This window comes from Solea senegalensis, linkage group LG1 (genome assembly GCF_019176455.1).
Source record: "Solea senegalensis isolate Sse05_10M linkage group LG1, IFAPA_SoseM_1, whole genome shotgun sequence".
Taxonomy (NCBI): domain Eukaryota; kingdom Metazoa; phylum Chordata; class Actinopteri; order Pleuronectiformes; family Soleidae; genus Solea; species Solea senegalensis.
Genome location: NC_058021.1, coordinates 13,802,460 through 13,822,907, shown reverse-complemented (window position 1 = coordinate 13,822,907; position 20,448 = coordinate 13,802,460). Strand labels below are relative to the sequence as shown.

General features: G+C 42.1%; 1 protein-coding gene across 2 annotated transcripts; it reads right to left on the bottom strand.

Moving 5' to 3' along the window:
* Positions 1–5,453: 5,453 nt before the first annotated feature.
* On the bottom strand, positions 5,454–18,802 carry kctd1 (potassium channel tetramerization domain containing 1). 2 transcript variants are annotated; one of them, XM_044042757.1, is made up of 5 exons: positions 18,478–18,802; positions 12,326–12,504; positions 11,038–11,182; positions 9,566–9,871; positions 5,454–6,564 (listed from the first exon to the last, which is right to left on the bottom strand). In XM_044042757.1, exons 1-5 carry the CDS (start codon positions 18,484–18,486, stop codon positions 6,403–6,405), a joined length of 801 nt encoding a protein of 266 aa, XP_043898692.1. In that variant the 5' UTR covers positions 18,487–18,802; the 3' UTR covers positions 5,454–6,402. The 2 variants fall into 2 exon arrangements, with proteins under 2 accessions (XP_043898692.1, XP_043898684.1); XM_044042749.1 differs by lacking the exon at positions 18,478–18,802 and adding an exon at positions 13,174–14,364.
* Between the last annotated feature and the right edge of the window lie 1,646 nt (positions 18,803–20,448).

The following is a 20,448-nucleotide window of genomic DNA, read 5'->3' as shown; positions in this document are numbered from 1 at the left end:
TATAGGTCTGTTGAAAGACCTCTATTGTGTCCCACATAGCCTCAGAGCATGTCTGTCCTCTGTATTATAATAAAGCCGCTGGCCTTACCACTATGATGGATGGGTGGCCCTCGAATTGCAAGCTCCAGAATCATTAGAGTTCTCCCAACATGCAGGTCTACCCATGTGTAAGACTGGTGCAGGGAGGGGTGCTATTGGTAATACAGTACTGTTGAGACCTTTTTAATCGTTTAATTATTAATTCTCATGCAAGAGAGGGAGGTGGAGAAAAGGGCTGAGGGAGGGGCCAAGTTTGCTGATGTTTTTGCCAAAGGATACATTTGCAATTATCTCAGCGGCTTAAAAAGCCCTCCAGGCTTTTTCAGTGCAGGTTTAGAATGGGGGAACATATAGCACTCACAGGTAGCTCTACTGGTCAGATTTCATTGCTGCTGAAACGTTTCCACCGAAGCCCACATTCCATCACACCACCACCACCACCATAGAGTGTAAAAATGTGTTGTAACGTGGCCGTGCGAGCAAATGTATTAGGATGTTTTGGGAGAAACTGTTGAAAAAATAGAAAAGTAATACAATAGTTGCTTGAATATGCTACCCCAACACACACACACACATATAAAAAAAACAGCTTGACTTTTCTGTGCCTTAAGCCTCACAAGCAGAGTGGTGTTTGAGCTGTTTCCCAATCTCATGTTCTTCTGTTACCTCTGGAGTAGAATATAAATGATTCCCTCTCAGTGTACAGTGTATGCCAGGGGGCCTGCAGCGACCATAGTCCGGTCTAAAATTCCTCACTGCAAGCGCACCATAACTCAAGGCCTGACTGATAAATAAACAATGGAAAGTGCAGCATGTTGTGGAGCATTACACAGAATCCTCCACTTGGAGCACTGTCTCACATTACAGTCCAATCACCATGAGGTAAAAGCAGAGGGACTGAAAAAAAAGAAGGCCAGATTCATGTACTTAATTATGAATAAATATTTCCTTGTAATGATGAGTAAACTGAGGGTATCTGTGTGCAACTGAGGCTACAGCCACACACAATTTTCATTCTGCTTTGATTATGCTGTTGTTGCTGTTGTTGTTGTTGTTTGTTTGAACCCCAAAAACAGAGAGGTTTGTGCTGGCTTTGTGAAAACTCCAGGGCTACATTTGTTTTCTAATTTAAAATGGGTGTCAATGGAGACCTTTGGAAATTGTCCGCATTCACTTCCTGGTTCTTATCGGCCACAGTTTGACTATCAGCAGTGAACCGAAAAGCTCAGCTTACTTTCAGGTTCACACTGTTATAGGTCTCATAAAAGAAATTCCCTGCTCCCTGACTTTTTTAATATTGTCTCATTAGTAGTACTTTGTGAAACTAAACAAACAACTTGCGATACCGAGCTGAAACCCTCTTCTGAATGCAGATTTGTTTTAAAATGCAATCTGCAAATGGAAATGCCGAAGGATGAATGTAGCCTCAGATTACTAATAAAATGGGTGTAAACTGTTTACTATCGCTCTGGAAAGGTTTTGTCATGTTTGAATAAATTAATTGACTATCATCAATTGAGTAATAACAATTGGGCTCAGACACTCCAAGTGTGGCAAGCGCCAGGTTCAATGGCAATGTTCTGCCAGTTTTAAGCCAGACTTTCCTCACTAATATTGGTTGGATTTTGGTACGTAGATTCATTTCTGCCAGAGGATAAACCTTAATGACTTCTAACCCTCTAGTCCCACTAGCAGATTGACATTTGGTTGTTATTAAAAAATCTCAACTCTGTTTACTGTTGAATAGATGTATCTGGAGGATGGAGCACGAGACTGCAGGACTCAAACGCACGACTCAAAGTCAATGTTAAGTTTAACAAACGGGAATATAAACAAAAAAACGCTCACAAGGAGGATCAAACAACATTAACATAAAGCACATCAAACAAATCTCTACTCGAGTGAACTAAACCAGGGAAACATGAATAACTGACTATGAGCAGACTTGGCGACGGAACTCATGGGCCGAACAAGACGAACTGGCAACGTGACAGGGCAAGACCAGGACTATTTGAGCAGGAGGTAAGTGGGAACAGGTGACAGCAATCAGGGGCGGGGCAGACAATCACAGTGGCGGGAAATCACAGAAGGGAAGGAAGTCAGGCTCTGAAAGGTGAATACAAAATAAAACAGGATGTGCGTATGAAAACAAAACATAAGTGAGCAAACTTAACAAACTTGATGAGACATTACAGCTTGGGGATGTGACTCATATAAATGAGGCTTTGCCAAGTTGCACCGTGACTTTTGAGGTTGACCCATGTGGACCAAATGTCAAGATAGTGTTCTCCTGCATCTTTTTTTTGGAAGTGAAAATAACCCATTAAGTTGTCAGAACAATATTTATATCCTACCGTCAGAATAATGGGATGTTATTTAAACTGGATAGCTCCAAATCAACTGAACCGACATTTTTATATATATATATACAGTCCAGCCCAATTTTTCCACAAAGACGTTATGTGACATATTATTCTACTATAGTGTGTGTCCATTTGCGATATTATTCCTACTGGCAATTGTCCATCTATGGACATTTAAAGCTACAAAGACTGTGTGGGCATTCATCAAGCAGATGAGCTAATTTTTCAACTTGAAATGATGGCTTGGAATACGTGGCCATTATATTATAATAAAGGTATTTATGAGACTTCAGTCTCACAGCCTCACTGTGAGATATCTTTGAAAATTTGAAATCAGCTCCTGAGGCTGAGGGTGGGGGAGGAGGTGAGAGAGAGAGAGAGAGAGAGAGAGAGAGTGAGAGAAAGAGAGAAATGGCAAGGGAGAGATGTGGGAGTTGTGTTTTGCTTTTTTGCCACAGGTTACATTTATAATTATCTCGCTGGCATAAAATAGCCAAGAGGCTTTTTCAATAAAGGTAGGAGGCACCTACAGTGCAGAATATTAGCTACAGATCAACACAGAGAAAGAGAAAGAAGAGTACAGACAGAATATGACTGTAGTGTATCATCTAATAAGTGTGTTTAGTCAGGACATCATTCGGAACAGTAGCCACTGCTTGCACTGTGAGCTCTGTGAGGGCTGGTGATTTGAAAATGAGGTGAATGAGTCCATCCACTGACCTTCACTAGTGGTGAGTAAGCAGAGCCTGGGGAGTGAGGGAAAGATGGCCACCGCCACTCCCTCCAGGCTCTGCTCTGCCTTTTGATGACTGGAAATAATCACTTGAGAGAAAGAGAGTGATAGTAGCATGATCATAGACGCGCCACAGAAAAAAAAGGGGGGGATCTCAAATGACTGTATTCTCCTTTAAAACCCATGTCCTCTAAAGAAGTGGAAATCAGTGTCTTAATACAATTCAACTTTTCTCCAGCAGGCTGTATCCTGAGAGGATATCTCTAATTCCTTTTCAAGTTAGTCTTAAACCAGGAAGTGAGAGAAAACATGGCTGGACAGGGTCTCATTATACCGAGGCTGCCCCACAGGTAACAAACTCAAAAACCACATAGGGTGCACAAAAAGTACTGTGGAATTTTAAACGAAAGACATGTTCATTTTCTCTCTCATGCAATTGTTTATCTTTTTTTTCCTTTCTTTCTTAAAACAGTTACTAGTGCATTAAAGTGATTATGGAAAATGACTTATTTGCTTTCTTGCCAGGAGAAATTTGAAACAGGAGAAACTCTTAGCTTGGCCCAGGACGCCACCACACCCGACCAACAAAGAGACATGAACATCACTTTCAAACCACAGCTTGTCATTTTTGGACTCTGTGTGTGTGTGTGTGTGTGTGTGTGTGCGTGCGTTTGTGTGTGCTTGAAGCTGACAAGATGTAACATGTGAATTGATGAGCTGGGTTGTGTTTCCCTCTAGTTTCAAACGTTTATATGGAGCTGAGGTAACCATCACATTCATTGTACAATTATAAGAGTGACACCAACTTTTCTTGACGGTGTAGTTCCAAAATGATTGAACCATTACCTTAAAATACTTAGCAATCTAAATTAGATCAAATTAGATTTAACTTTATTGATCCCACACTGGGTTGGGCAGGGCCGGGAGCAGATAGTACTGATATAAAATATACAAATGCAAGAAATTAAAAAAGTACAATAACAATACTAAAAACAATGGAACAGGTGTGCAAAAAAAGTGTTTATAAATATCAAAAAAGTACTAAAGGAAAAAATGTTTAAGACTGACTTGATATGGTTGAGTATTAATATTAATATTATTATTAGGGATGGGAATTGGTATCGGTCAGCATCGGTCTGATACTTTTCAAAATCACTGGATCGTATATGAAAATGTAAAATCTAATACAATCCAAAAATCCTACATACTGTATCGCATGATAAAAGTCAGCAAAAGCCTTTTAGCTGAGTCATGTTTGGGCAGTTTATTATAATAATAAAAATATTTTTTTACACAGTGATGTCTTTGAAATGACTGTGCACAAATATGTTGTTAACAGCTTCATAGTTCATAAATGGTCTAAAACGACTGTATCGGACTAGTATTGGTATCGGTAGATACTCGAGTTTGTGATATCAGTATTGGACTCAAAAAAAGTGGTATCGTCCCATCCCTAATGATTATGATTCAATATATTTAAAAATATGCTTCATTTTCAGTCATTTTTTTGCCTCAATTAATTCTGCCAACTCAAAATGGTTTTAGCTGAGAGTCAGTGTGCGAGACACATTGACACACATTTTTTTGATTTTATGATTTCATGCAAAGCACTGCTGTGTACCACCAACATCACACACCTCTTAGATCTGCACCTCTACTCTGTGGGAATAACAGTGAGTCAAAGGGGAATCTAGGGCGAGGAGGCCTGAAAGGGAGACGTATAGCATAAACCGTAGATAGCCAAAGTAAGTGGAGATTCTGCCAAAAGCGATGAAGACGACAGAGCTCCATGTGGGATTTCACTTTAGATTTTGACCCTGCAGGGATGTGAAGACGCAACTGACAGGACTTGCGCGGAGAAGTCGTCTTTATTCAATAAAACTAAGTAAAGAATGCCCCCAAGTCACCTCTGATGCACCAGAATAAATCCGCAAAAGGTACAATATTGCCTTGGTAAAGTTATCTTTACCTCTTGGTTGTAGAGAACTCAAACAATGTAAAATATTTTGCCATTAAACCAATTCAGGATGCCACAAAGAGATTTCAGAAAACAGTTCAAGGAATACACTATTATCTTGCCACAGTGGTTCAAATTTAGCACAGGTCAGACATAGCGAATGTGAAAGTAGTCCCTACAGCAATGTAAAAAACAGCGAACAGACACCATGACAGCTGAGATTGAGATTTATTTCTCTCTTCTTTCTTTTCCCCCTCTACCTCTTCACTCATATCTAGGGTGTGTAGCTGTGTCAGTCATCTTAGACATACTTTAAATCCAACTTCATATCAATGTGTGCTACAAACAAAAGTGATCTTGGTGTGGGTAGTACAATAAGCTTTTAATCAGTTCAGTCATGTCTGAGGCAACAATTTGCTTTAAAAAGATTCAATGTAAAAAACACAAACACATATACAATGAAACAATTTACAGGCCATAACTCAGAGGGGCATCATGATCCAATTAAATAATTCCCATGGAGTTAGTAGTTCATACTCCCCGAAGAGGCAAATGGTGGAACATAATAATTTACTAAATGATTTCCTTTGCTGCATATAAATGGCAATTAATGCTAAATTTTGATGATACTAATGTCAACTATATTGTATGGTATAATCCAATAAACTTCTATTACAGTTAAAAAAAACAAAACAAAAAAAAACACTTCATTTGTATCACAATATTCATCATCATGTTAATTGTGAAAGAGGATGCTTTCTTTAAAGTGTTTATGACAACTGAGACATTCTGTACTGTAAGCAACACATTAGTGACCTTTTTTTTACGTCGAGGGATAACCACACACTCTCAAACAGCCAATTTGCCAGTGAGACAACAAAATCAAGTCACTGGTGACTATGCAACAAACTACATAAGAGATAATAGCCTTTTCTTTTTATTTATATGGGTATAATAGAAATCATATTCAACCTAATGTAGGTTCCAAGTTTTAAAACAAACTTTGTTTTGGTGGATCCAGCATATATAAATCCTTTTTTAAATTGGTTTATGGGGGGGCTAGACAATCACAAATGTCCTCGCAATCTCAAACTTATCAAATGTCTTGTATCTTCTTATGGCAAAAAAAATCTCTCTTTTTTTTAAATTCTCTAGATGTTTCTCAGTTTAAGAAAACAAAAACATCAACAAGGAAATGAAAAAAAAAAAATCAACAAAAAAAACCAGAGTCCACAGAGCCCTGCAGCGTCGAGCTTTATGGCTGCCACAGAAAAGTATAGCACCCCCTACTGCTTGGGAGTAGTAGTATTCTAGTCCAGCTGTTCTTGCTTTATCCTGTGTGAATTTGGTCCCCGCTGAACCGTCCTCCTCAGTTCCCTCCTCAGAACGTACTCACTGAATTGGGACGAGTCTACGCCTCCGCCACAGGAGCCAGCGATCTCGAAGCCGCGTTGCTGGAGACGCTCTAGAACCTGAAAAAGGTGGAATTCAGAGACAAAGGAGAATGTCAGAGTGACACGCATACAGGGGAATAAAGCATCGTTAGCACTCTTTAGCTTCTTTCACGTTAAAATTAGGGGGTGTAGCCAGTGGTTGGTCTGTCCTGTGATGAAACAAAAACAAAGTTGGGGGAAGAAAAAAACAACAACACCATACTAATTTGAATATTATGCTTTGGGTACTCTTTAAATAACTCTGTGGTTTGTTTCAATTCAAGAAATAAAATCTACTGAGTGTTGTCCCAAGTTGTAAAAAGTATGGTTCGCTAATGGCTATGCTAACAGCCATGCTAATGCCAATTGGAGCCAAAGCTGGTAAAAAACTTGACTCAGGAGTGAATGCCTATTAAACTAGTTTAAATGGGATGTTTTTTGACCATGGGAGAATGAGGTATATCTGCTCCTCAGTTATTCAGGTTTGGAGAGTAACAGAATACATGGAACGGCGTAACATAATTAGGATACAAAAACAAGGTAACTGTATTCCGGTATAGTTACAGGAGAAAAAAACGTGATCAGATTACCGTTACATTTAATAAAAAATGTATATCATTGGCATGGATTCATAACTTTTTCCTCGTTCCTGCTTCGCATTCGAGAAACTAAAACGGAGCCTTTCCCATTTGCCTTGTAAAGAAGCAGGTTTTATTTTTGCTTTGTAAAGTGTGCCATTGGTGTTAAAGTCACGCGTAGTGCCCTTTCACTGGATATCTGAAGGCTACTGGCTGAATTTGTTTAATGAAAAGCACGCTTTTCTTAAAAAATACACTGAACACTGAAGGACACATTTTTGGTTCCCCACTTAATTTTCAAAGGTCACATTGTTCTGTTGTAAAAGTGATCTTATTGATATTTCTTTTCTCTCGTCCCTATTTGCAGTTGTATTGAGGTACAGAACGTACTCAAGTTCGATTACTTCAGTATTGTGGTACTTGGATTAGGTTGTTAACTACATTGTTGAACAGGTAATAAGTAACTGTATTGGAATACACTTTTAAAGTTCCTCTTACTTTGATGGTCAGTCGTGGAGCTCTACAAGTCAACATACGACCTTTTGTTAATTACTGCAAAACTGACGACCATAGACTGACTGCACTCTTCTGCACTTTTATACTAATGACTGAGTCTAGCACTGGAAACAGCTTCGGGACTAAGGTGCAGCAACATACGGCATGTGATGGGAATTTGGATGGGACTTCGGCAAAACTAAGAGCCTCTTATTACATTGTTTTCTAGGCTACATGTCCCACTCTCTCTCTCTCTGTCTGTCTGTCTCTCTCGCTGTGTAGCTGTTTCTGATCTTGCAGCCTTGCAGACATCTACAGACGTGTCCAGGGGGGCTGTAGGATCACATTCCATCGAATAGGCCCCAGGGAGCAGTGAGGCTTTCTCTCTCTGCCACTTGGCTCAGTGTGGGCCGCAAAATCCCCTCTCCCCATTTCTCTCCCCCAGCCCCCAGGCCCAAGCCTCCGCCAAAACTACAAAGGTCCCCCTACTGCTGGCAGCTTTCTATGCACCCCTGCCTTCTCTCAACCCCCCGCCCTGCCTCCATTAGCCGCAGATACAGCATCCACCGCCGGCGTGCTTTAATAACCAAACAGGATTATGGGCCCCGCCTGGGGACAACCTGCCAGGGAGCATGCTCACTCTCTTGCTCGCTCTCCACGACTCACATACTTCAGAGAAGGGTTTGTTTGTTTGTGTGTGTTTTGGGAAGAAGATGGAGATTTTGTTTCCTCAGATGGAGACACAGTCCAGATCCATGTGATATATTTTTAAATACCCCCTCCACCTATCACTTATTCATGCCTATTAGAGGATCTTACATCAATGAATCAGTGGAAAAATCAATATATCATTAGAGAAATTTAGTATTGCCAAATGCATGCTGAATATTAAAGTTGAATTTTACTCACTCACTCGTTCAATTTCTACGGCTCTATCCTAAACATGAGGGTCGTGGGGGGTTTAAGGCGGGGTACACCCTGGACTTGTTGTCAGTCCATTGCAGGGTCAACACACAGAAACAAACCATTCACTCTCACATTCTTACCTAATCCCCAAATTTACATGTTTTTGGACATTGGGATGAAGCTGGAGTACCCTGAGAGAACCCGCGTCTGTCCTGAATTTCACTCTTTGTACGGAATTTACAAGTTTTCTCGTAGATTTACAAATATGGTTCGGCCCTTGAAGCTGATGCCTTAAATGGGGTAATATAAAATCCTTTCCATGTTTAAATAATGAAAGTCGAGTTACTGTTATGCTCCCTTACAACTTACCTGTAAAAACTTTCCTAACACCTTATAAGATATTCAAGACAACAATGGCAAAATAAAGTTTTTAACTTTGATTTGGTGATGAGAGCATTTGAATCCAACAAGCTCATCACTGCATCCTGAATTTCCTACTCCCTCTTACTGGCGGCCAGTTTTCCTCCCAGTTTGCTCATCAATGTTGTACGACTCGCCAGGGCTGAACATGTTTTTTGAAATATTATAACTAAATCATGGTCAAGTGCAATGTCTTGAATGCAGGAGCTGCAGTTTACAGTTTGTATTAAGAATTACACGATGCCACAGTCTACAGATGCATGGGATCCTGTGATTGTGTGGAATGAAATCTCTTAAGAGCAATGGGAAACATGAGGAGAAAAAACCCCCCCACAGTATCTGACCGACAAAATACAAATCATTATTCCAGTCAGACCACAGAGAAGCAAAGATGGTGGTAGACTTGTATAATGATGGTTGGCTAAACTGATGCTTTGATGAACTCATCAAAGACCTTATTTTCTGCTAGGCTGTTCACATGATTTGATTAGATAAAAAAAAAATCTATCGTTATCTTTACAACTATCTTTACAACTTTGTAATCATTATTACTTATATATATATCTATCCCTTGCACTTTTATACTTATTAAAGTAAAAACAACTCACTGTAAATAACAGCCATAACTAACTTATTATTACCTGGACAGAGTTGAGGTGGCAGTATCCGTTGAGTGGGAAGCGGATGACGTGCGTGGAGTCATGGTTCCAGCCGGCGTTGACGGAGTTGCACATGACGTCGCCGATCTCTGGGAACACGTCTTCGATCAGGGCCTTGTCACCGCTGAGCGTGATCCTCTCGCCCAGGTCGGGCGCGACGCGCACCACCAAACACTCGCAGGGGCGAGACACTCGGCTCAGCTCCTGGTCCTGGCGCCAGCGCTCCAGCTCTGCGAGCATGGGCTGCAGCTGGAAGTACCGCGCCTCCTCATACAGCAGACTGTAATCCTGAAGGAGACCGGAGAGGAGCACTGTGTGTGACTTTGTGACCATATGAATAAACTGTAGTTGGTCATCTACAGTAACATTAGTACATTAATACCAAAATGTTTGATCCAAAACAGGTTTCACACTTGTTGGTGGCTTATTGTCTTTAGTTTAATTAATCTAGAGTCAAAAATGGATGGCTATTATATAATAAAGTACAATACAAGACTCAAATGCATTTCTTTGTAAAAACAAAGCTCAGAAACTCCTTTAAACTTACATTCCCTGCATATCAGGATAGGCCGCACTGAGCTTCTAGCTAAATCCAGCTTACAGTAAATCTTACTATACCATAAAAAGGAGAACTTAATAAGTTCTGTAATGGTTGAATAAAAAGAAATAGCAGAGAATGTTGAAACCACTGTCCAGACCCTATGCCAAGACACCATTAAGACAAAATTAAAAAAAAAAGAAAAAAAAAACACTGAGAGGATGAGATTCGGTGTGACATGTAACACAGGGTAGCGTGTGGGTAGAGGAGGAAATCCTTTACCCGCGGGACTGCAGGGCCTAAAATCACACAAGTTCACAATTTCTCATGCTCCTGTCAAAGTCTACCCAATGTGAAAGTGGCCTTAGCCTGAACTTGAGCCTGTCTTTTGTCTTTGCTTATTTTAGCTGACATACTTTCCACTGATTGAGTCACACTGTGGGCAGTCCATCAGATAATGTGGTTATTTGTTTTCTCCCGGGGCAAGCTAAGTAATTACTGGCTAAATGTAAAAAAAAAAATAATAAAAAAGTAAAAAAAGACAGAAAGCTTAATGTGTCACATACAGTGAAGCTCACCCTGGACGAGAACATAAGAGCGGTGAAGGACTGTGCTTCCTCGAGCTGCAGCATTTATGTACTCGACCTTGTTCAAAGCTGGTTTCTTCCTCCAAGTATCTTAAGGAACACTCGGCCAGAGGACGTCGAAGTGCGTCTCGTGATGAGCAAACGCATCACGGTTGAGCTTTGTTTGAAAGTGAAAACGATATAGCATATTCAGCAATTCACGGGGGACCAGTGACCGAAAGCACCGCGTGTGGCCTTAGCATGCATTGTGTGTGTGTGTGTGCGTTGAGTTGTAGGAGTGCTGACTGGCTAATGGGAATTCACAGTTTCTCGGATGGACATCCACTCACTTTGAAGTCGTCTGGGATGAGCAGCTTGGACGTCCTGAGGAAGTTGAGGATGTAGCGGAACATGTGTCCATCCCTGTCAATGAAGTAGTGCTGCTTCAGGCTGTCCAGGACTATAGGCTCTGTGCCATCAAAGAGACGACCGATTCTACCCACACAGACAGGAGGGAGCGGAGGGTGAGGCAGGGAAGGAAGGAGAGGGGGGAAAATATCAACATTAACAAAAGTTAATGAAAACATAATTGCTAGTGTATCACGCTGCAGCTGATGAGTCGGTTTCCTGCACCCTGAGTACAATGGAATTGCAGGATAATGAAAAAGAGAGAGAGAGAGTAGAGACTCAATAATTTATAAGAATGTGTAAAGCAGTGTGACAGCTTTACCAAGCTCTGATATATTTATCACACCAGAGCTGCGCGATTGCACAATGCGACTATCAAAATAATCGTATTGTGATTATTTTACTGCGGTTGTGGTGTGATTCATAATTCGTAATAAACGACTTGTCATTTTTGCATCTTCACTGCCACAAAAGAAGTCTGTCAATGAATGAATGGAACGTGATTGTTTTTAATAAATAATCGCAGTCTTTCAATTCTTTTTCACGCTTTCACGCAGACATACAAACATTACCAAGACTCGTACAAGAATAAACCAGGAAGAAAGGGGTGATCCAAAGAAAGACAGAAGGAGAATAATCACAGACAGACGGAAAGAAAAGGAGAAGAGAAGATTAAGAGCAGAGTTGGTCTGGAGAGGTCAGGCCCAGCTGGTAGTCGGTTGCCCCAGGCAGGGAGCCAGTCGCCCTCAGGCCTGCGCTTGGAGCGACAGTGCAGCCTCCCAGCCTCCAGATGGCCCCATGCCCTGTGGCCCTTTACTGCTGACGTGACATCTGTCAGAATAACCAATTTGCTTTTGTCTGAATGCTGTTTTCTGCACTTGAAGCTCCTACAATTTGTTTACTGCTCAAAAATAACTGTGGGCTTTACACTCTACCTGATAAATCCTACGGCAAATTATGCGGAAGATACGTGGAGCAAATATTTGATCAAAGAACTAACGAGATGTAAAATTTGCCTGTTTGATGTCACGTTGAACCTAAACCAGGACAGTGACAAAACATTTCCTTGACTAAACTTAACTCCCAGTAAAACACAGCGAATTTCATTTCATGGTATTGTTTTCTATTACAAGCACGACGTAACACGCTCACAATCAGTAGTGGCGGAAACGTGAAAACTTGAGCCCCTCGACACGCTAAGAGCACACAAGCACGGTAGAGCAGACTCACCGGGACTCTGGGAATTTAGTTAAGGTGGCCAGACTACTGGTGTACATGTGTCCACCCACATCGATGTGCACAGGGGCGTTGGACTTGGTGAGCTGTGCAGGTGTGGGGATGCCCTGGTTACTCAATGGAGACACTGGTGACCGTGTGATCATGGGCCTGGACATGCTGGAGCGATTATCCTGTTCCAAAACACACAAGGGAATGAAAGTATTAAGACATGTGCAAGTTTGATTGATGGAAAAAAGGCATCTTTTTTTTTTTAAATTATTACTCCTGCAAATGCACTTTGAATATTTTGCCACAAACATCTCAGTATGTATATGTGTAACACTCCACTGTCTGGAGAGTAAAATGGAAGAATTTCCTCTGCAAAGTTAGAGCAGCCTGACCTTGACCTGAATGTTGCCACAGAGCACACTCCTGAGGGCCATAATCTCCTCAGCCAAATTAATTTGGATCAGAAATTGCACATGAAATGAGCATTAATGACTCTTTCATTTGAATACTGTAATAGGATTTTGGAGAAACTGTCTCCTGTTAACCTACAAACACCATTAGGAGACTATTTCAGAGGAGAATGACTTCAAGCCCCAAAAGTTTTAGTGAAAAGAGAGAAAACGACGCATCGTCTCTTTCACTAAGGATTCAGGCGCAAACATGGGGGCAAAAGAATGATGAAATGACTTTAAAAAGATGCACTCTGCATTTAAGGGCAGCAGGGAAATCTAGTCACACGTTGAAATCAATATAATGCACAGCAGCAAAAAAAAAAAAAAAGTCTCGAACAGATTTTCAGTTTGTTCCTCTTTCCTTCTCCAGAGACTCTAAATCGGACTTGACGCTTTTACCTGCGTCGGCATCATTGCGGTTGGAGACGAAGTCAGCGAATGATCATTTTGCTTGAGAGACGCAGCGGGAACAGGCTCCCCGGCTCTGACGGCGAACATCAGCGTGGGCTCCCTGTTCTCCGCCGCGCGGATGGGAAGCCGTTTGAGGGACGCGTGCACGGACTCATCCGCAGAACTGATTGGACGCGGTCGCTTCCTCGCTTTCTGATGCGTTAAGTCCATGATATCCGTCTCGTCCATTAGCGCGCAGACTTTGAGGTGAGCAGACGTGTGACGCGGTTTGGCTTCTTCTTCTTATTTTTCTTTCTTTTCTTTTTTTCTTCTTCTTCTCCTCCGAACACACCTGCCAAATGTGGGGAGGCGCAGAGCGAGAGCACCGGGGGAAGAGCGGGAGCCGCGGCTGTTGTCACACGGAGCGGCGTCTTTGCAGAAATGGCTGGGAGAAGTCAAAGCCCCCGACAACATTAGCATTGTAGCGCCCGCGGCTCTTCTGGGCTGTCGCTCTTTCAGCGGCAGGTAGCCTATGTGTGCGCCGCATTTTCAGAACAAACCAAACGCTGCTTAACATAATGTCATGGTCTTGGTTGCGCATGGGGGTCGGGTCAGTGCGCACATCTGGACCTGCCGCAGCTGACCTTTGCCTTTTTGGAGCAGTGATTCAGCGGCTGTTGTCAAACTCGGCTTCATCATTCACCACAGCAACAGTCCCGCAGAGTCTAGAGTGTAGTCCGTGGAAAAAAAAGGGGAGACACTAACCCACTCAAACATCTGGATACAGCACACCAAACCAGTACTCAAAGCACTTCACGGGCTGTCGGTACAGTAAAGGACTGAGCGTATTACCACTGGCGTGCACAGACATTTCAGGGGCTCAAATGACTACAAGGGCACCCCGTTATGATTCATTGAAAAAGTAATTACATTACAGTGGCAAATCTTGTACTTACTTACACAAATGTTTACTAGACCAATTTTCTGCAAAATTATGAAGAATGTATGAAAATAAGATACTACAGAAATTGCAACTCAAATGAATATTATACACTTTTGACTGAGCGGTGATGCCATGGGTCACATAAAACAATAAAAAAACACTCAGGGAAAATCAGGTATCTATTTTCAAAAGTAAACTTTAAACTTTCAACCTTGCAGCTGGCAGTTTCTGTTATAATAAAGAAAGAAAGAAGGGACGAGCATTTACGCGCAGGAACCTTTTTAGTTGTGTCTTTCACGTCTGGTAATGTGTTTGTTAACGTCTGTGATTTTACCTCTGTGTGAACTTTGCTATATAAATGAAGCTGACTTGACTTGACATGGACATAATGCCCCATTTACCTTCCACCTTCATTCATGAGACACCAAACTCATCGTGATCTTTCCACTCACAAAAAAAGCACCCTGAAGTATTTTTCTCCACTTCCTCAGATTGACGTTTTTTTTTTGTTTTTTTTTAACTTTACTCTACGACACCTGATGACCACATGTGCACATAGCAAAGCCACCACACTAATGAATCACAGTGTATAAAACCAGACCACATGTCCAATTGCTGTCAAAAGTACTGCCACAGCACTCTCTTGAATGCAGGCAATCCACAAAATTCTCATAACATTCAGATTAAAATTAATTAGTTCAACCACTGGCCTTAAAACATCCACATCCCTGCGCCTCATTGGCAGTGTGAGTTTCACACCTAGCTACCCAATTAGCAATTAAGCTTGCCTTTGAGTGTAGGCCTCCAATGTGGTTGTGTGTGATCCTGGTCTGATTTGCATGCCGCTTGTGCACGCGCTGATAAGCGCAGGCAGCAGCCATACATAGTTTTAAAATTCAACTCAAAAGGGGCCTGAAGGGCAAAAAGAGAGAGAAATCACATGGCTGCTCTTCAAAAGGGGACCTGTGTAAGGCAGCCGGCAAAGTGCGTGGGATCACACTCAGAATGCAGGTAATTTGTTCCCTGACTAATTTGAGGAGATGGTGTGTGTGTGTGTGTGTGTGTGCCTGTGGAGAGTAAGTTCTGAAAACAGCTTGGTGGAATTGGATTTCCTCAAAGCCTTGTCATTGCAAAGGTGGATTGAGTGTAAAATCTGTAAGGCATTATGGAAAATTGCAAGGGAGAGGGAAGAGAGTGAAAGAGAGCAGGGCGGCTGGGTGGGTGCGAGGTGGTGGTGTGGGGGTAACAGGTGGCGGGAATGTGCACTTATATCGAGAAAAATCACTCTGAGTTGTTGGAAGCAACGATCCTATGCGCAGCGTCGGTGCGGTTCGAGCGGCACCGTGACAGATTTTGAATACGGGCAGTTCACAAAATTAACTGTTAACTGTCAATCACACTGATTCCTATGTGCTGTTTATTGTCCACTTTAATTCAACTGGGAATACAATTACCAAAACTGACTGTCATGTTCTATTGAGGAAGTCGCAAAAACTTGCTATTGAGACCATAACTGATGTTATAAATCAAGTGACAAGTAGGCAAATTCTCCCTGCTGGCTAACTGCTACTTCCATTATACCTCCTGGGCTTCACTTGCGTAGCAAACCAGAGGACTACGACCATTTTTATAAACATTCTATGCCTTCTTTCTCCACACTGGTCTCAAAGACAGTTCAAATGTCACAGAGTTCATCAGTAAGTGATGTAGGTCTCCGTATGTAGCCACACACTAGCTCTTATCTTCCTACCTGTTGCCATTTTTAATTCAGCACAGCCCTTATATAGTCTTCCTTGCGACTAGTTTAATGAAATTTGTCAAATTGTACGTGTACTTTCTCAGCTTGCGGAGACGTTTCAATAACCAGGATGTCACAGAAAGACCTCTCCTGGAAAAGGACGGCGGTAACAAACACGAAACCTCTTGTTTGAAAATTGAGTATCACACCAACTGTCAGTGCGCCAAAAACTTGCAAGCGAGTATCAAAGGGCTTGAATATACAACAAATTAACCATCAAAATTTCCCATCCCACAATGCAGCTCTTCAGTGTTTCGACATATCTCACAAGACACAATTAGCATTTCAGATCAGAGCATTAACATTCAGTTTGAGGCAGGCAGACTGGTATTTACATAATCTGGATGGGCTGCCTCTGCTTTGGTGCCCACGGCCATTTGTTTCAAATGTCCACACACAGACAAATAAGAACTTCGGGTTAACTTCAGTCACTGCAGACTGGAATGGGAAGAGAAAAAAAAAAAGCTGGCAGAGACACTGTCATAACAGCAATGCCTGGGTCGGCTTGTGGTCCACTTAGGTATGTTTAACTTTGTATAATAAAAATGAACATGAATCAAGATTAGGTGACCAATAACAGCTGTTTTACGAACAACACCTCACATTTCTCTAGAGTTCACGTTCACTAGTTCTGCATTTTTGCAAGAAGGCCATTTTGTTTGAGTAAAAAAAAAAAAATATGGCTGCACTGTATGTAGCACTTTGATGAGTATAGAGATAACATTGCCTGTGGCTTGCATCATGTCAAACTCACTTGTCACAGATTAAAGCTCTCTGCATTTTCCTCAGTAAGAGCAGAAGCTCTGAACGTTTGGGGAGCACAAAATGCAGCAGTGCTTTGATTGTAAAAGGAAAAAAAAACAAAACACTAGAGGATGAAGAGGCCGTTAAGAAGCAAAGAGAAGTCACCAGTGTAAAGAGACTACACTGACCTGCTTGTTACAGTATCTGGATAAACCAGTGTCTCTGGATTTGGGGCGATCCAGTCTGTGTTTGAGGATCCACGCGACCAACAGTGCACAAGGACTCGAGGTGTGCTCTCATTAGACGTACGTTCACGGAAATCAGTGCAACGTTTCAGGACGAACGTCCAAGCAGGTGGGATAATAGAGCAGCACATACATACACTTGCCAAACTCCAATGATTTCCCAAGTTTTATCACAAGCAGGACTACTCACTCCCTTTGTGGTAGCAGTGACATCACAGATAGGGAAGTGTGATCGGTGCCGCTTTGCCGCAGGCTTTTGGAGACGCTGGTGCATGTTCACTGGCACAGACGTAGCTGTCCCAGGGCACAGGAGTGGCCATAAATAGGAAAGGCTATATGAAACGTGATAACACCATTTCACCTCAAAGGAGTTCCAGTTTTAGTCAAGCACGTCTGATTTAGAGCTGACGTGATGTAGACTCACTGATTTTGGCTTATTAATATTTTGTCTCGTACCACATCAGTGTGGTTGTTGAATGTTACTTTAATGGGGAACAGATGTCCAGATGCTGTACATACTGTACAGTGCTGTGGCTTTGTTGTTACAGCGCCATCAAGCGACCAGTCCTGAGAAGACACAATCTCAGTCTCACTGCTTCATCATGCGCCCACCGAAACTGGAGAAACTGATCACTGCTTTCATCACAGGTGACCCAAACTTCACTGATTTGTGTCAGTCGTGTCGCGTTGAACAGTACAGTTTGAAATGGCACATTTCCGGCAGTGCACCGGAGTGAGAATCGTCCGGACAATCTCGCTTTGCTAAAGGATGTAGTGCATATTTTAGAAGTGTAAACTTATGAAGGGAAGTGCGCAGGTGTTGAACTACACAATAAACTCTTTCGCGTGAGGAATACACCCAGATTGTGACTTGGCAAACTCTATTTTGCCGATTCGCATCCGGACCTTGGAGTGAATTACGCACGGGCAACAGAGGAACGGGGGAAGGATGGAATTTGCCCTTATTTTGTCCTCATCTTCATGAATGTGACATTCTTCACACGACCACGGCTTGAATTTAAGGCTGATTTACAGATTCTGCATTGACGTGTCAAAAAGCCACGTCGTGTCTACACAGAAATAAGAAAAAAACGCCTGCGGCAAAATTACTCCACAATGGCGTCTTTCATTAGAAGATCTAGGGCAGCCAGGAAGCAAAACTGTTTCGCGACCAAACAACGATTCCGACGACAGAAAAAAACGAGAGCGAAAACGTGTAAAACGACAAACGCGGGTTCGAGTAACTTAGGAGCAAGTTATACGGCGACACGGAGACGCTGCTTGTGTTCGGAGCTGAAAGGCGCCAGGAGCGAAATCACACGGTGGATAAGTGGAGTGTTTTCTCGACAAGACTGCAGTGTAATCCGATGTTCGCTGAGACCAGACTAACCAGAGCCTCTTTTAATGTACTCACGCGCTTACATTCGTACACTAACTAAGGAACAATTGCCAGGAAGTGGTTAAATATTTTTAAGAACTGTACTGCTCGAATCGCTTGGCACATGCGTAAAAGCTGCTGCGCCTCTGTGTCCCAGTCCATCCAGCCACGGAAATAATAGCAAACCAAATAAATGTCCGCTTACCTGAAACATAGAGCGGCATAAAGTATCTTTTTATGCACCTTTTCTCTCCGATTTGGCCCACGATCTGCTTCTCTTCCTACACCACTGAGAAATGCAATAGCTTGGCTAAGGTAGACAGAAGAAAATACAGAGAATACTTGCTCCAGGGCTCCGAAACCCCTCAAGGCAAAGATCAGGATACAATTAGCTCATGTCTCTGCCCCAGTCTAAACCCATCTCCAGAATAAAACTGCGAGCAAATGGATCACAGCAGCATTGCCTCAGTCTTTGTTGAGTTTATGTTTTTATAAAATCAAATAAAGAAATCTCTCTTTTTTTTTTCTGCATTTACAACACCCTCACTCCCCCTGCCTCCAACTTGCCTATTGCCTCCCTCTCGCAGAGAAGCTGATTTTAATCGTTATGATTAGTTTTGATGTAACGTTCCCTCGGGCGATTTCTACAAATGGATGGAGTGTTTCTTTCCCAGGGAGGAAAAGCAGCAGATGATGATAATTATATAGATTGTTGGTGGAGCTTTGTGATTTTTTTTCTTCCCCCTGCCTGCCTCTCAAACCTCTAACCCACAGTGTCTTTAACACACGCCATGCACACTGCATGTGCATTAGACAACTTGTTGATTAGCCTGGAATCAACTTTTCAAATTAATGGAATGTGGTTAATGAAATCCTCACTCCGTTCTCTCCCCCCTTTGCAATCTTTCCAGTCTCTTTCCTCCCTTTGGACCACCTCCAAATGACGTAGCTGTATAAATAAGCACTTCAGCTCGCCTTGCCCCAATCAAGTCTGAATCAGTGCCTGAGGGTGATGTGCGAGCTCATTTCAAATGTTCAACCATGCATGATTTCAGAAAGATTGAGGCTTTTAGTATTACTTGGGGGATGCAGACAGTACAAAAGTCACTTGTTTAAAGACATTACTTTTGTTCATAAAAAAAAAAAAAAAAAAAAAATCCATTCACGTGAATGTGCATCATCATTCTGAGTCAGGAGTTGTATTTTTTTTTGTGCCCGTGCGAACATAAAACTGACAGTTATTTCTTTATAGTCTCAACAGTGACCTCCACACTCTTGGACATCTCTGCTCTTGCGCCCCCTACTGTTGAGAGCGTCAACTTTGAACAGTTAGTGAGTCATGTTATTGTAATGTAACCCAGCATCAAAAAAAAAAAACACAACAAAACACACAGGAAGAGAACAAAGGAAACATAAATTTGAAAGAAATATTTACAAACAGGCTGAGCACTCAAATGTTTATCCAGGGATAAAACCCAATCCAAGTTGGTTTTGTTCAAGCGACAGTGGAATACGAAAGCCACGCCAAGGGACCGGGGACTGATGAATGCAAGCTCACAAACAAAAACATTTTCCAGTTCTCCTCATCTAAAGAATTCCCTGCTCCAAGCATCTTTAGTAGACAGTTGCTCTTGAGGAAGGGCCAGCTATCCTTTGCCCATCCGATCTAGGGATGATTAAACTTTCCTCTTTTTGATCAGCATGTCCCACAGGAAAACAAACACATGGTTACAGTGTTAAGATGAAGTTATTTGCCCCACGGGCAAATTGGCACAAAATACAGTAAGTCTCATGCACACATGCACACATTTTTATGCTATTAATCTGACAAACTGAGCAGAGAACACTCCAGGGCTTGAAATCCCCTACTTTGTTCATATTTAAATGCAAATGGAGCCTAAAGTGATCTTCTCATTGCAGTGTTTAGAATATGCATCGCATGAAACTGAAGTCTGGAGTTGTCCTTGTTGCCAGCATGTGCTTTGTGCTAAAGCAGCAGTGGAGGAGTAGTACGGGTCTAACTGCCACAGCAGCTACAGGAGGCGAACACTGGCTGGCTGCGCCATATTTTGGTGGACAAATTATCCAGATTGGTTGCAGATGTTGCATATGCCCCGGACAGAAACTGCCTAGTCTGAATGACATCATAAGGATTATAAATGGCGAACGGTGAGAA

Bases quoted from the DNA above. Each gene is read 5' to 3' on its own strand.
- kctd1 (XM_044042749.1), bottom strand. From the start codon at position 13,413: ATGGACGAGACGGATATCATGGACTTAACGCATCAGAAAGCGAGGAAG. The intron at 12,505-13,173 runs GTAAAAGCGTCA...GTTTTGGAACAG, and splicing joins CCGCAATGATGCCGACGCAG to GATAATCGCTCCAGCATGTC. The intron at 6,565-9,565 runs GTAATAATAAGT...CACCTTTTTCAG, and splicing joins GCCACCTCAACTCTGTCCAG to GTTCTAGAGCGTCTCCAGCA.